This window comes from Oryctolagus cuniculus, chromosome 21 (assembly GCF_051225735.1).
Source record: "Oryctolagus cuniculus isolate XC-2025 breed Fujian yellow rabbit chromosome 21, ASM5122573v1, whole genome shotgun sequence".
NCBI classification, from domain to species: Eukaryota; Metazoa; Chordata; class Mammalia; order Lagomorpha; family Leporidae; genus Oryctolagus; species Oryctolagus cuniculus.
Window position 1 is genome coordinate 32481531 of NC_142887.1, and position 15809 is coordinate 32497339.

At 51.4% G+C, this 15809-nt stretch overlaps 1 protein-coding gene across 1 annotated transcript; it reads right to left on the bottom strand.

The window, feature by feature from the left end:
• Positions 1-415: 415 nt before the first annotated feature.
• On the bottom strand, positions 416-1075 carry LOC138847477 (immunoglobulin iota chain-like). The gene is made up of 2 exons (XM_070066297.2): positions 1030-1075; positions 416-943 (listed from the first exon to the last, which is right to left on the bottom strand). Exons 1-2 carry the CDS (start codon positions 1073-1075, stop codon positions 546-548), a joined length of 444 nt encoding a protein of 147 aa, XP_069922398.2. The 3' UTR covers positions 416-545.
• Between the last annotated feature and the right edge of the window lie 14734 nt (positions 1076-15809).

A 15809-nucleotide genomic window follows, 5' to 3' on the forward strand; every position in this document is an offset into this window, starting at 1 on the left:
ATTTAGCCCAGAATCTCAATAGAACCAAGGCGGAGCTCCCTACCCCCAGGTCACCTCCCCCAGAGACCCAGGGAAGGTGTCCCTACGCTCATTAGCCCTGTAAACTCAGCTGATGAGTCAGCTGATGCCTACAGAAAGGCACGCCCTTGGCAAAGATGTCCCTTTCCCACCCTCACCAAGAACGCAGGGTGCTTTGGTCAACTGTTCCCCCACCCCAGCGCCGTGATCTGGGGTGAGCCCCTGGCCACATTGCCCAGCCAAGCCAGCGGTAATGGCCAAGCTCTCTGGGATCCTGGCTCGCAACTGCGCCCCGCCCATCCTGACCTGTCCAGTGCCCAGCAAAACACAGCACCGAGACTTCTCAAGACACAGGAACTTTAATCCCTTACCCCAGCCTCCAACCCGGGGGGCTTCCAGCAACACCGCCTGTGCCAGGAGACACTCCGGGGCGGCCTGGGGACTCCTGGGGCCAGCAGGGGGCACCTCCTTCCCCCCACGCCGGCCTCTCTCCAAGTTAAGGGGGTGCCGATCCTGGTGTCTCCGCCTCAGGGCGCGCTGTTCTTGGGCACCTGGGACCCTGAGGCCGCAGGCTCCTCTTCCTCCCCCCTCTTCCTCTCCATCTCCTCCTCCAGGCTGCCCATGGCGCAATAATACACAGCCTCATCCTCCGGCCGCAGCTCCGAGATGATCAGGTAGCCGCTGTTCCGGGCCACGTCCTTGGATCCGGAGAAGCGAGGAGGGATCCCGGGGCCGTGGAGCTGGTTGGAGTGCAAGAAGTACCGCAGCAGGAACCTGGGCGGGTGGCCTGGCCTCTGCTGATACCAGTAGATGCTGTGTAGTCCCACGCTGTGGTCGCGGCTCAGGGTGCAGGCGAGACGGACCGTGGTCCCCAGGGCCGAAGACGCGGTCGGAGGCTGGTGCAAGGCCGGCTGAGGGCCACCACCTGGGGGCCAAATTCAGCACATGGGGCAGGGCAAGAGGCGCGCAGGGGCAGGGGGCTTGGGCTCCGGGGGTTCCCAGTTTCCTCACCTGCGCACTGGGCAAGTAGCAGGAGCCACACTGGAATCCGGGACATGGTTCCTAGCCACACAGCACAATCTCCCATGACCTCCACTCCTGGGGTCTTCACTCTGAGCCGGCAGCTCCCTCCCTGCTCCAAGGGGTGGGACCCTACACGCCCCGGTCCCTGGTCACTACCATCCCAGGCTTTCACGGGTTTGCAGCGTCAGTTACAGGAACAGCCTTTGTGGCTCTGGTCTTGCTCCGTGGCAGCCTCTGAGGGAGGAAGCACCTGCTGGAGACTCCCAGGCCGGGGCCCAGGACGGCAGCCGGTGGGCTCGGGTCCCTCCTGGGAGTGACCTCAGCTTCCCCCTCGGAGGGAACTGGGGCCCTCAGAAATAACTTTTCCTGTCCCACTTTAAATGCCCAGCGAACTGGAAAGAGAAGACAGCCTCAGGCTGCTGACAGCACCTGCTCAGTACACACCTGTTGTCTGTGACCTTTTAAGATTTTATGTATTTATTTATTTTGAAAGGCAGAGTTGAGAGAGAGAAAGAGAGAGAGAGAGAGAGAGAGAGAGAATCCGCCATCTATTGGTTCACTCCCCTAGAAGACCACAACAGCCCCTGAAGCCAGGAGCCAAGAACTCCATCCGGGTCTCCCATGTGGGTGCAGGGGTCCAAGGACTTGGGCCATCTTCTGCTGCTTTCCCAGACCACAGCAGGGAGCTGGATCGGAAGAGGAGCAGCTGGGACACTACAAACCCGTGCCCATATGGGATGCAGGCACCACAGGTGGCAGCCTCCCCCACCGTGCCCCAACACCAGCCCCTGTCTGTGGCTTCTTTTCTCGCTCCAAGGACACAGTTGAGTAGTGGCAGAGACCATTGGGCCACAAAGCCAGAAACAGCCCTTTCCAGGAAGTATCTGCAGGTCCTGCCACTCTCCGTGCAGAAGAGTGAATGCATTTTTCTCTCTCACTTGGACCAGCGGTTCTGTGCATTTAACTTCACAGGCCCTGGAGAGTATAGGGTGTTCTGATCCCTTCCTCGCCCTAGGCATGCCTTCAGCCCAGCTCCTGTCCCTCCTAAGATTGAAGTAGAGTGACTGGAGTCTTGAGAAGGAGACCCCTGGGGAACCCAGACTCCTAGCCCTGCCCACTCTCCAGCCCACAGAGCAGGTTCCCCTTGGTCCTCTTAGGACTGAACTGTGTCACCCCAAAACTGGCACAGCAGGCTAAGCTGTCACTTGGGATGTCACATTCCATGTCTGAGTGCCTGGTTCAAGTCCTGGCCGCTCTGTGATTCCAATCCAGCTTTACTGGGAGGCAGCAGATGATGGCACAGGTACTTGGGTCCCTGCCAGCCACGTGGGAGATCTGGATGGAGTTTCCGCCTCCTGGCTTTGACCTGGTCCAGCCCTGGCTGTTGCAGCCATTTGGGGAACAAACCAGCAGATAGAAGATATGTCTCTCCAGTTCTACCCCTTTCCCTGTCAAATAAACCATTGTAACATGATAATAAGGAAACAGGGAGGCAGATACATGAGGACCTGAGCCCTGAGCCCTGGTGATGGCCAATCTGCCTGAGTGCCCAGTTATCAAAACACCAGGAGGTGGTTACAAGACACTTTTCCAGGGCCAGCACTGTGGCATAGTAGGTTACGCCTCTGCCTGCAGGGCCAGCATTCCCTACGGGGGCTGGTCTGAAACCCAGCTGCTCCTCTTCTGATCCAGCTCCCTACTAATGTGCCTGGGAAAGCAGCAGAGGATGGCTCAAGTCCTGGGGACCCTGCACCCACATGGGAGACATGGGAGAAGCTCCTGGCTCCTGGCTTTGGGCCAGCCCAGTCCCGGCAGTGTGGCCATTTGGGGAGTGAACCAGCAGATGGAAGACCTCTCTCTCTCTGTTTATCTCTATTTCTGTCTCTGCCTTTCAAATAAATAAATAAATACATGGTTAATAAAACTCCTTCTCCATGCTTTCCAACGAGGAGCATGGCCTTGGAAATCCATGGTGGGAGTGAGAGGCAGGAGGACCCCTGCAGGCAGTGGTGATGGCCAGGACGTGAAGGACTCTTGGCTCCAAAGCAGCCATGGGCAGAAGACTAATGCGGCTTCTCTGAGAGGGAAGCAGACAGAGGAAACCCGCAGCAGTGTGGGCTCTCGCGCTCACCGGAAACAGCAGAGGGGCTTTTTTTCTGGCATCGTAGTGGAAAAAGAACGTTGCCCTCCACGCACCTGCTGTGTAGGTGTCGCCTGCCCTCCCAGGAGGTAAAGTCCCTGGCTCAGGGCTTGAGGAGAAACTCCAAGGAAGAGGTCCAAGTTCAAAGCCAGAGACTGAATCCGAGACACAGGGCCGACCCTGGAAAATGCAGGTGTGCTCCCCAAAGCCGAGGGGACACGTGTGTTCTGAACTCGCACTTGGATGGGTGGGCGTGGGGTGCAGGGGCTGAGTCCCCACCTCAGGTCACCCACATCCCCTCAGAGTGCACGGGTTCGAGTTTCCCCTCTGCCTCCAACCCAGCTTTCTGCATACGCACGTCTAGGAAGGGAGCAGGCGATGGCTCGAGTGCTTCCGTCCCTGCTGCCCCTGTGGAAGACCTGGATGGAGCTCCTGGTTCCTGACTTCAGCCTGGTCCAGCCTCAGCACTGTGGGCATCTGAGGGGGGAACCATGGTGGGGAGAGCTCCCTCTGCCTCTATTCTCCCTCCCTCTGCCTCTATTCTCCCTCCCTCTCCCTCTCTCTCTTCCCCTCTATTCTCTCAATCTCTCCCTCTCCCTCTATTCTCCCTCCCTCTCCCTCTCCCTCTCCCTCTATTCTCCCTCCCTCTCCCTCTATTCTCCCTCCTTCAAATAAATTCCTTAAATAAATCAATTTATTAAAAGACACCAGTCCTATCATATTATGGGCCATCACAATCAACTATGACCTGGTCTTACTTATATACACAAAGACTATTTCCAAATGATGCCACCTTCACAAGTGCTGGGAGTTAGGAGACAGGTAATAGTGTCTCCTTAATAGCCTTTCAATCCCTGATCTTGGGGTTATTTTCTTTCTGCTTAGATCTTCTTTCTTTTGTTTCTGAATTGTTATCCATGTGCAACTCTTCATCTCTGTGGTTAAGCTTATTCTTAAGAATTTTATTTGAGGCCGGCATTATGCCATAGTGGGTAAAGCTACTGCCTGCAGTGCCAGCATCCCATATGGGTGCCGGTTCAAGTCCTGGCTGCTCCACTTCTGATCCAGCTCTCTGCTGTGGCCTGGGAGAGCAGTGGGAGATGGCCAAGTCCTGGGGCCCTTGCACCCATGTGGGAGACCTGGAGGAAGCTCCTGGCTCCTGGTTACAGATCAGCACAGCTCTGGCCATTGGGGCCATCTGGGAAGTGAACCAGTGGGTGAAAGACCTCTCTCTCTCTCTCTCTCTCTCTCTCCTTCTCTTTCTCTGTAACTCTGACTTTAAAATAAATAATTAAATCTTAAAAAATAATTTTATTATTTTCGATGACACTATTTTGAGTGAGATTCTCTTAATTTACTTTTTGGACAGTTCATTGTTGTGTGTAGAAATATGATAGCTTTTTTCAGATTTATTTGTTTATTTGAAGGGCAGAGTTACAGAAAGAGAAAAAGAGACAGAGACAGAGACGTCTTCCATCCGCTGGTTCACTCCCCAAATGGCCACAATGGCTGGAGCTGGGCAGATCTGAAGCCAGGAACTTCCTCCAGGTCACCCAAGTGGGTGTGGGGATCAAACGCTTGGGCCATCTTCGACTGCTGGGTCTTGAACCGGTGCCCATATAGGATGCCAGCACTGCAGGCCAGGGCTTTAACCCACTGCACCACAGCGCTGGCCCTGAGCCTATCTAGTACTTTTGTTGAGGCTTCACAGTTTTTTGTGTAGCAGGTGTTGTGGTGCAGTGGATAAAGTGGGTTAAGAGCACTGGTTGGAATCCCAGCTGCTCCACTTCTAATCCAGCTTCCTGCTAATAAGGGTCTTGGGAAAGCAGTGGAAGATGGTCCAAGTGCTTGGGCCCCTGCATCCACGTGGGAGATCTAGACGGAGTTCCTGGCCCCTGGCTTTGGCCTGGCCTAGATCTGGCTGTTGTAGACATTTGGGGAGTGAACCAGCAGATGGAAGATTCTCTCTGTCTCTCCCTCTCCCTCTCTTCCTCTCTCTCTCTTTTTCAAATAAGCAAGTAAATCTTTTATTAAAAAAAATTTTTGAGTATATGATCACAGCTAATGCAAACATAATTTCACGTCTTCCTTTCCAGCTGGGGTCCTTTAGTTTCTTTTTCTTCTCTAATTGTTTTGGCTGGGCAACGGTGACTAACAGCTCAATGAACCTGGGACTGCAGATACCTCATCCAGGTGGTGTTTTACTTCCTCTGCACATGCATCCGAAACGCAGGGTGGCTGGGTCATGCGGCACTCCTCTTTTACTTCTGAGGGAGCCTTCGCACTGTTTTCCATATTAGCGGTGCCAACTAATGTTCCTAGCAACAGTGTCCAAACATTCCCCCCTCCACATCCCTGCCAACACTTGCTTTCCTCGGGGGTTTTCTGTACCGGCATCCCAACAGATGAGAGATGATCGTGTGCTGTGACTTTTATTTGCATTTCCCTAATGACCAGTGGTGTAGAACATCTTTACATCTTTTCTTTTTTAAGATTTATTTTATTTATGTGAAAGGGAGATCAAGATCGAGATTGAGATCAAGAGAGAGAGAGGGAGAGGTTTCTTGCATCTGTTGATTCACTCCCCAAGTGGCCCCAAGGGCTGAGGCTGGGCTGGGCCAGGCAGGAGCCAGGAACCCCATCTGAGTCTCCCATGTGAAACACTTGGGCCATTTTCCAATGTGCTTTTCAGGCACATTAGCAGGGAGCTGGATCGGAAGCTGAGCAGCCAGGACTCAAATCAGTGCTGTGATATGGGGATGCGGTATCATAGGCAGTGGCTTAGCAATGCCTGCCCACATCATTTCATTTTCCTTGTTGACCATTTGTATGTATCAGGGTTTTTTTTAAGATTTATTTATTTATTTGAAAGGCAGAGTTACAGAGAGCCAGAGGCAGAGAGAGAGAGAGAGGTCTTTCATCTGCTGGTTCACTCCCCAATTGGCCACAACAGCTGGAGCTGTGCTGATCTGAAGCCAGGAGCCAGGAGCTTCTTCCAGGTCTCCCACACGGGTGCAAGGGCCCAAGGACTTGGGCCATCTTCTACTGCTTTCCCAGACCACAGCAGAGAGCTGGATCGAAAGTGGAACAGCCAGGACTTGAACCGGCGCCCATATGGGATGCCAGCGCTTCAGGCCAGGATGTTAACCCGCTGCATCACAGTGCCAGCCCCCACCCTAGTGTTTTTAACTGATTCAGCTGTTTTTGGATGCCTAATGTTCCTACTTAGTTTCCTTGTGCTATATCACCCCTTACCTCAATATGCTCATTCAAATTGTGTACACTGTGGGAATTTTTTATCCTGTTATTTTTTGTTTGAAATGGCTGTGATCATTTCCCTCATAGGGAAGGTTCCAGGATTGGGCAAAGGGATGAAGACCACACATCCCAATCCCTGCTGGCCCCACCTAGTGAGGGGGTACAGAGCATGAGAAAAACCACTGTCACCCCCTCCCCGCGAAACACTCAAGTCTGGTCCTCTTCAGTGTTTGCCTCTTAACAGAAGCAAATAGAAGGACACTCAAACGTACATGCCCAGATCTGCGGTTTGGAGACGCAAGGATAGGAAAGCTGCCTTTTTCCCACGCCCTGGGCTGCTTCGCTGGTTTTACACCTGAATACACCTGGCTCTGCGCGCTGAGACTCATAGTTTTGGGGGCACTGTTTGTCCCCTGGCAAAGAAACTCCAGCAGTTTCTGGGATTGGCTCCTTCAACAGGAACCCTGAACTTCATCTGTGCTCTATGCAGCCCTCTGTAAGACTCTATGCACCCTCTCCTAACTCCCCATGAGAGTTGGGGACACCTCCCTTGTTTCTCTGTGGCAAGGTCCAAGACCCAGCTTTGCAACACGGTTAGACACAGATGCTCCAACTGCCCATTCTTTGGCTAACTGAGATCATGAGCGTTTATCCCCCGAGACTAACCGCAGAGGCTCTCAGTTGCTGCTTGGATAACTGAGACTTGCCTTGCTTGCAAAACAAACATCTGCCACTGCGTGCCCCGCCCCTTAGAAGTCCAAGGTCAACCACTCTCCTGAGACTCTCTGACCTCGGATCTGGAGCGTTCTCTCTGTTGCAACAGCCTACATAAGATCTTCTCCTTGGCGTGGGTGTTTGGTGCAGCATTAAAGACACCACTTAGGACACGTACATCCCACATCAGAGTACGTGGGTTCCTCTGATGCCAGCTTCCTGCTAATGTGCACCCTGGGAGGCAGCAGGCAACAGCTCAAGTGATCAGGTCCCTGCCACCTGCGTGAGAGACCTGGATTGAGTTCACTGCTCCCAGGCTCTTTGCGGGGTGGACCGGTAGCTGGGAGCTCCTCCTGGCTCTCTGCCCCTCAAATAAAATAAACAGTTTTCTTTTTAAGTTGCTGGGGAAATAGAATTAAAGATAAGTTTCTGTTTATGAAACTGCACCTCAGCTGTCCAGTGTATTTTGTCTTTGACAGCCGGCTTCCCTGCTCCAAACCCAAAGCCAGTCCTACACATTCCCCTCCCAAAGAGCCCCCTTCACCCCACTGGCATGTTTTTCTCCATTTTCCTATTTGAATCCTACCGATGGGGCTGGCCCTGTGGCACAGCAGGTTAAGCCACTGCCTACAACGCCAACATCCCATCCGAACTCTGATTTGTGTCCCAGCTGCTCCGCTTCCAATCCAGCTCCCTGCTAATGTGCCTGGGAAAGCCATGCAAGATGGCTCAAGCCCCTGCCACCCATATGGGAGACCTGTATGGAATGGCAGCTTCCTGGTTTTGGCCTGGCCCAGCCCCAGTTGTTGCAGAGTGAACCACTGTATGGGAGCTACCTCTCCCTCCCTTTCTCTCTCTCTCTCTCTCTCTCTCTCTGTAATTCTACCCTTCAAATAAATAAAAAGAGATCTTTAAAAAAACAAACAAACCCTGAGGCTGGCGCTGTGTTGCAGTGGGTTAAGGCCACAGCCTGTGGCACCAGTATCCCATGAGACAGCTGGTTTCAGTCCTGGCAGCTCCTCTTCCTATCCAGCTCTCTGCTAATGCACCTGGGAAAGCAGCAGAAGATGGCCCAAGTCCTTGGGCCCCTGCACCTGCATGGGAGACCTGGAGGGGGCTCCTGGCTCCTGGCTTCATCCTGGCCCAGCCCAGTCATTGGGGCCATTTGGGGAGTGAACCAACACTGGATAACTCTCTGTCTCTCCCACTCTCTGTCTATAGCTATGCCTCTTAAATAAACAAACAGATTTTTAAAAGATTTATTGAGTTATTTTAAAGTCAAAGTTACACAGAGAGAGAAGGAGAGAGAGAGAGAGGGAGAGGGAAAAGGAGAGGGGGAGAGAGAGAGAGAGAGAGAGAGAGAGAGAGGTCTTCCATCCGCTGGTTCATTCCCCAATTGGCTGCAACAGCCAGAGCTGCACCAATCCGAAGCCAGGAGCCTGGAGCGTCTTTCCGTTCTCCCACGTGGATGCAGGGGCCGAAGCACTTGGGTCATCTTCTACTGCTTTCCCAGGCACTTTAGCAGGGAGCTGGATAGGAAGTGGTGCAGCCTGGACTTGAACCAGCGCCCATATGAGATGCCAGCCTTGCAGGTGGTGGCTTTACCTGCTATGCCACAGCACCATCTCCCCATTTTTTTTTAATAAACTAAGGGCCAATGAAATTGCATGACTTAGAGTCAATAACAGCTGGGGCATGAGGCTGCGATCCCCAGCAGTCTGGGCCGTGCAGAGCCTGTGTTTCCTCGGCGATGTCTCTCTCCCTCCCCCCACCTTAGGAAATGGCAGTTGTTTCAATGTTGCTGCCAAAAGGTGAAGTAAGGTGCTTGACAGCTTCTCTCAGAGCAGAATTGCCTGTTCTCTCCCCTCGCCTCGTCTCCAGTGCAGCGTAAGGAACGGACAGCCTCAGTCATTGCTGAGCGAGGTGGAATGAGCAGTAATGACCGCAGGCTGGTTTTTAGTCAGATACCTTGGGCTCCTCTCCACGAGGCTCCCCAAAGATCCGCAATCAACCACTGACATATGGCAGTGTGGGGCTGTGAATTCCAGGGATTCGTTCCCGAAAATCAAGCGCAGGGCTCAGCACCCGGGGCCCACATTTACATTCAGCATCTACTCAGTGAACACCTTCTGGGTGCCAGGACTTGCAGTGGGCACTGGGCAGACAGTGGTGCAGGCAGACAGAAAGCCCTGCCTACAGGGGAAGTAGGGACAAGAAGGGGGCTGCTTGGGGACCAGCATTGTGGCATAGTAGGTGAAGCTGCCACCAGCAATGCCAGAATTCCATATGGGTGCCAGTTTGAGTCCCGGCTGCTCCACTTCTGATCCAGCTCCCTGCTGATGGCCTGGGAAAGCAGCACAAGATGGCTCAAGTGTTTGGGCCCCTGCCACCCACGTGGGAGACCCTGATGAAGCTCCTGGCTTCAGAGTGGCCCATTGCTGGCTGTGGCAGCCAAGTGGGGAGTGAACCAGCAGATGGAAGATGCTCTCTCTCTGTCTCTCTCTCCCGCCCTCTCTCCCCCATCTCTCTCTCTCTCTCTCTCTCTCTGTCCTTCTGTCTCTGTATCTGATTTTCAAATAAATAAATCTTTAAACATTTGAGGGGAGAGGGCTGCTTGAAGGCCCTTGTGGGCGCTGTGGTCTGAAGGGGCTGGAGAGGACTCCCCCAAGAAGGAACAGCACGTGGGCTGGAGAGGCTGTGTGGGCAGTCTGGGACACAGCCATCAGTGGAGGGCTGTCATGGACAGACGAACTGCAGAGCAGCACCAGGGCTAGAACTCTAGGGCCTGGACAGTTTGCAGAGATAATTGAGACCAGGGAAGCACCGCACAGTGTGCAGTACAAACCATGCTGTACTTACTTAGTCCTTAAACTAGGACCCGGGGGATATTTATTGATGTAACGACAATATATTAAAGGGAAGAAAGCAGGTGACTGATGCAGTGTCCAATTAGATGCCCCATGTGTCCCTCCACATGAATGTAATCGTGCTTGAAAAGATTTGTGGAAAAGTGAGAACAAAAAGTAAGTTCCTTTTGGAGCAAAACACTGTTGAAATTCATGCAGATTTTTCTTGTGATACATATGTATTGTAAACATTTTGAAAACCCATCACAGGCATGAATTTGAAATACCTCTTGCACCAAAATAAACTGATCTCTTTTAGTTCCATTGTAGGTGAAGTTTTTGAAGTACCTGTGTGAGCCGTGCACACACGTGTGTGTCTAGGCATGCACGAGTGCACGTACCACAAGGTCAGAAGAGATTGGAACAACTTTAATGAAAGAAAGGAACTTTTAAGCCAGGATATGAAATACGGCAAAGGTATACTTAAGATTGAAGGGGGAAAAGTCCAAGGTTGAAGAAACTAGGAGAATCCATCTCCACAGCAAAATGGTGTGGAAGCAACTTCTCCAGGGTGAAGTTTTCACAAGCAGAAAGTGCGGGACATTGGAATTGAGGAAGAACAAAAATACATTAAATATCTGGACATATGAGGTAGCTTATTGTTCTCTTCTTAGATTCCTGACTATGTACATGATTTTTGTTTTGTCTTTTTATAAAGTGCACTTTTTTCAAAGATTGATTTATTTATTTGAAAGAGTTACAGAGAAAGGAGGAGACACAGAGATCTTCAATCCACTGGTTCACTCCCCAGATGGCCACAACAGCCAGGGCTGAGCCAGGCCAAAGCCAGGAGCCAGGAACCAGCAGCTTCTTCCAGGTCTCCCATGTGGATGGTGGGGCCCAAACACTTGGGCCGTCTTCGACTGCCTTTTCCAGGCCATTAGCAGGGAGCTGGATCTGAAGTGGAGCAGCCAAGACTCAAACCAGAGCCCATATGGGATGGCGGCACTGCAGGCTGTGGCTTAACCCATTGTGCCACAACACCAGCTCCTGTACATGACTTTGTAATGCGAATACAATACCTTCCCCTCGAAGGTTTCGGTTCAAGTAGTATTGAGGGGACAGGTGGGAGAAACTACCAAATAAGGAATAGATGGTAAAAGTATGTAGACGTCTGTAAGGGTTCTACATCTTGTTTTCTGAAAATCAAAATGACAAAGAGCAAAGTGCGATGGAGGAAAACAGCATTCCAGGCAGCAGCAAGAGGGGTTGCGGGCTTGTGGGGAGTGGGCCAGAGGAAGGAAGATCTGTCTGTCTCCCTGTCTCTGTATCCCTCTGTGTCCCTCTGTCCTTCAAATGAAATGAAAATTAAATTGTAGAAAGTGTATTAGCTCTCATTAAGGAAAGATTGCCCCCGCTCTGGAGTTTCCACCCCTCATGGAGCCCCCACATGGAGCCTCCACTCCCGTTAGTGTTTTCCTGCCCACAGTGGAGCTGCAGCAGTTCAGCTGGGATTCCCTTCTTTCCAGGCAGGCCAGTGGTTGGACGAGTGTGTGGCCCGTGACCTCACTTCTCTGATCCATCCACGACGAGTTGTTGGTTTGCAGTTTGTTCAGTGTTTCTCCCGTGAGGCTGGCAGTGCTAACCATCACATTTCCTACATGTGGGCTCACAAACTGGAAACCTGGTCAAACTTCTTTTTTTTTCCACTTATATAATGGAAATCTTACTTTGCTTGTTTTGCCTGCAAGTAGTCTCTCACATCCTTTTTCCTGAACAAAAGGGAAGCAGACCAGGGAGCCCTCCTTTGGGTCAGCTTCCCTGGACGTTCTCTGATACAGCTTTGTCTAACTTTCTAAAGCACAGTGGGTTAAGTCACTGCCAACATTCCATATCAGAGCACCAGTGGGAGTCTTGGCTGCTCTGCTTCGGATCTCGCTCCCTGCTAATGCATCTGGGAAAGCAGCGAGTATGACAAAGTACTTGGGCCCCTGTAACCCATGTGGAAGACCCAGATGAATTCCAGACTCCTGGCTTCCTGCTACCATGGCAGCCATTTGGCAAGTGAACTAGTGAATGGAAGAGATTCATGCTTGCTCCCTTTGTCCTTCCCCCTGTCTCCTCCCTCTCTGTGTCACTCTACCTTTCAAATAAACAAATTAAACTTTTATGGGGCTGGGAACTGTGGCGTAGCAGGTAAAGCCACCACCTGCAGTGCCGGCATCCCATATGGGTGCCAGTTTGAGTCCTGGCTTCTCCACTTCCAATCCAGCTCTCTGCTATGGCTGTAAAAGCAGAAGATGGCCCAGGTCCTTGGGCCCCTGTACCCATTGGGAGACCCAGAAGATGCTCCTAGCTCTTGGCTTTGAATCAGCACAGCTCCAGCTGTTGTGGCCAATTAGGGAGTGAACCAGCAGATGGAAGACCTCTCTCTCTGCCTCTCCTTCTCTGTGTATGCAACCCTGACTTTCAAATAGATAAACAAATCTTTAAAAAAAAAAAAGCAACCTTTTGTTTGAAAACCCTCCAGATAAGCAGATGCTGTCCTTCTTTGGCTCTCCAGAAAATCAACAAGCACCTTGAACATCCAAACAGCTGTCACCCAATGCTTCCTCTTGGCTGACGCACGTCTGCTGTGACCATCGCTTCGACCTCTTGGGAGCCATCGTCTTGACTGTGCTCTGACTTGAGGATGGTCCTGGTGAAGCCGTGTTCCAGCTCCTGTTACAGTTGTCTGAAGGAACAGACAACGTCCTTGTAGAAAATTTCCGTCGAAAGCTCAGTTCTTGTCCACAGCCAGTCCAGGTGCCACAGGTTTGGTACTCACTGATCAAGTTTGCACCACTCTGACTGTTCAGTCAAAATTGAGTAAGTTGAGGGGACTGAGGGTCCGTGGTGTTGGTTGTTGTTCCTGCCATTCATTATCAGCTTATGAGGAGCAGTTGGCCTCGCAAGGCCGTGTGGGTGGTCTCCTTGCCAGGTGCTCCAGGTGCAGATGGTCTGCTTCCTGTGTGCTCCACCTGGAGCATCGTTTCTCCCCCTCTTATCACGAGTTGTCCATTTCCAAACTGTGGGCGGCTTTGGAGCAGTGCCCCTACCTTCTTTTTGTAGAGCATCAGTGATGTCATCTTTCTTCCCTCCACCCCCCCCCCCAGACTTTGCCAGAAATTGGATGTTTGTTCCATTTTAACAGAATTTATGTGACTCTGATAGGGACTCTGTTCAGACCAATGTCTTACCCTTCTTAGTGCCTCCAACCAGATGCTGTTCAGGCGTGGCCTGAGAAGATACTATGAGTTTGTTTTGGTGAGAAACCATTTAGAACTCCATTCATGGGTATTTTTTGACAGGCAGAGTTAGACAGTGAGAAAGAGAGAGACAGAGAGAAAGGTCTTCCTTTTTCCATTGGTTCACCCCCAGATGGCTGCTACAGCCATTGTGCTGCGCCAATCCGAAGCCAGGAGCCAGGTGCTTCTGCTGGTCTCCCATGCAGGTGCAGGGCCCAAGCACTTGGGCCATCCTCCACTGCCCTCCTGGGCCACAGCAGAGAGCTGGCCTGGAAGAGGGGCAACCGGGACAGAATCTGGCGCCCCAACAGGACTAGAACCTGGGGTGCCGGCACCACAGGTGGAGGATTAGCCTAGTGAGCCACGGCGCTGGCCTACTCTGGTTATTTTCAAGGAGTTGGTTTTAATTTTTTTTTTAATTTTTTTTTTGACAGGCAGAGTGGACAGTGAGAGAGAGAGACAGAGAGAAAGGTCTTCCTTTGCCGTTGGTTCACCCTCCAATGGCCGCCGCGGCCAGCACGCTGAGGCCGGCGCACCGCGCTGATCCGATGGCAGGAGCCAGGAGCCAGGTACTTTTCCTGGTCTCCCATGGGGTGCAGGGCCCAAGAACCTGGGCCATCCTCCACTGCCCTCCCTGGCCACAGCAGAGAGCTGGCCTGGAAGAGGGGCAACCGGGACAGAATCCGGCGCCCCGACCGGGACTAGAACCCGGTGTGCCGGCGCCGCTAGGCGGAGGATTAGCCTAGTGAGCCGCGGCGCCGGCCCTATTTTCAAGGAGTTGGTTTTAGACTGTGCCTTTATTATTAGAAATGTGCCCTTTAGATTGTGCCTTTATTGTTAGAAATGCAGTTACATGTTCTACTTTCAGATACTTGGGATGGAGTTCAAAAATGCACCCTTTCTACTGTAGAGTGAGTCCAGCTGACCACAGAAACATCTGAGATGGGATCACAAGGATACTGGTGCTTTCTGATTTCTACAAAATTACCTGTTCCTCTTATAACTTAGTGATTAAATACAAAATGAATCCAAAAAAATGTTCTAATTTGATTGTGGTGATTTTTTTACAACTCCATGAATATACTAAAAAGAGTTGTGCACTTTAAATGGATAAATTGTGAGGGGTGGGAGTTGTATCTCAACAAACCTGTTTTGTTTTTAAGATTTATTTATTTGATAGAGTTACAGAGAAAGACAGAAGGAGGGAGAGAGAGAGATCTTCCTTCTGCTTGTTCACTCCCAAAATACTACAACAGTCAGAGCTGGGCCAGGCTGAAGCCAGGAGCCTCCTTCAAGTCTCCCACGTGGGCACAGGGTTTCCAAGGACTTGAGCCATTCTCCACTGCTTTCCCAGGCACACCAGCAGGGAGTTGGATTGGAAGTGGAGTAGTCAGGACCCTAACCGGTCCATATGGGATGCCATCATCACAGTTGGCAGCTCTACCCGCCATGCCACAGTGCCGGCCCCTGTTAATTTATTCTAATCCGGCACATTGATATATGTAGCTGCTTTTTTTATAGTGAAAAACCTGAGCAGTCTAGATATGTGTCAGCAGTTGAACAGTTAAATAAACTGTGTGGACACTTATAGTATGGAGTATCAGAATGCATGGATTTCAAAAACTTTTGCACCAAAATAGACTTACCTTTTAATTCCATTTTCCAGGAACTTTTCAAAGCACCCTTATACTACTCAGGAATAAAAGGGATGGATTGATGATAAGTGGGGGGGGAGGAGTTTAAACTACAGAGTGAAGAAAGCCGATCTCAGATTATATACTCTGTAATGTCTGCTGAGATATCAGTCCTTAAGTGGCAAAGAATGCAGATGGAGAACAGGCTGAGGGTTTCCAACACTTACGTAGGAAGTGGAGGTAGAAGGGAGATGGGTGTCCCTGTAAAACCTGAATTTGAAGAATCTTCTGGAGATGGGAAATTCCATATCTTGACTCTCTCCATGATAATATCCTGGTTTTGACATTGTTCTTTCATTTTGTAAGATGTTACAACTGGAGCCGGCGCCACAGCTCACTAGGCTAATCCTCCACCTTGCGGCACCAGCACACCGGGTTCTACTCCCGGTCGGGGCGCCGGATTCTGTCCCGGTTGCCCCTCTTCCAGGCCAGCTCTCTGCTGTGGCCAGGGAGTGCAGTGGAGGATGGCCCAAGTCCTTGGGCCCTGCACCCCATGGGAGACCTGTCGCTCCCTTGCCCACAAAGGAACGACGTTGCTCGCAGCTTATCGGTCTTCAGTAGACTTTATTTAAACAGGATAGAAAAAGAAACCCTTGAGCAAGGGGAGCTCCGAAAGAAAGGGGAAGCTCCCGTTACTACATCACGAACGGCTTGTATAGTATAAAAGCATGTAATACAAGCTTAGTCCATGCGGCGGCGCTCCAATCGGCTGCCTGATCACGCACAGTCCATGCGCTCCTTATCCAACCATGATGGTGATCACGTGTCTTCATCCAATCAAGCTCCTAGTCACGTAGCAGGCAGCTCAGACACCAGCAGAAAGCTTATT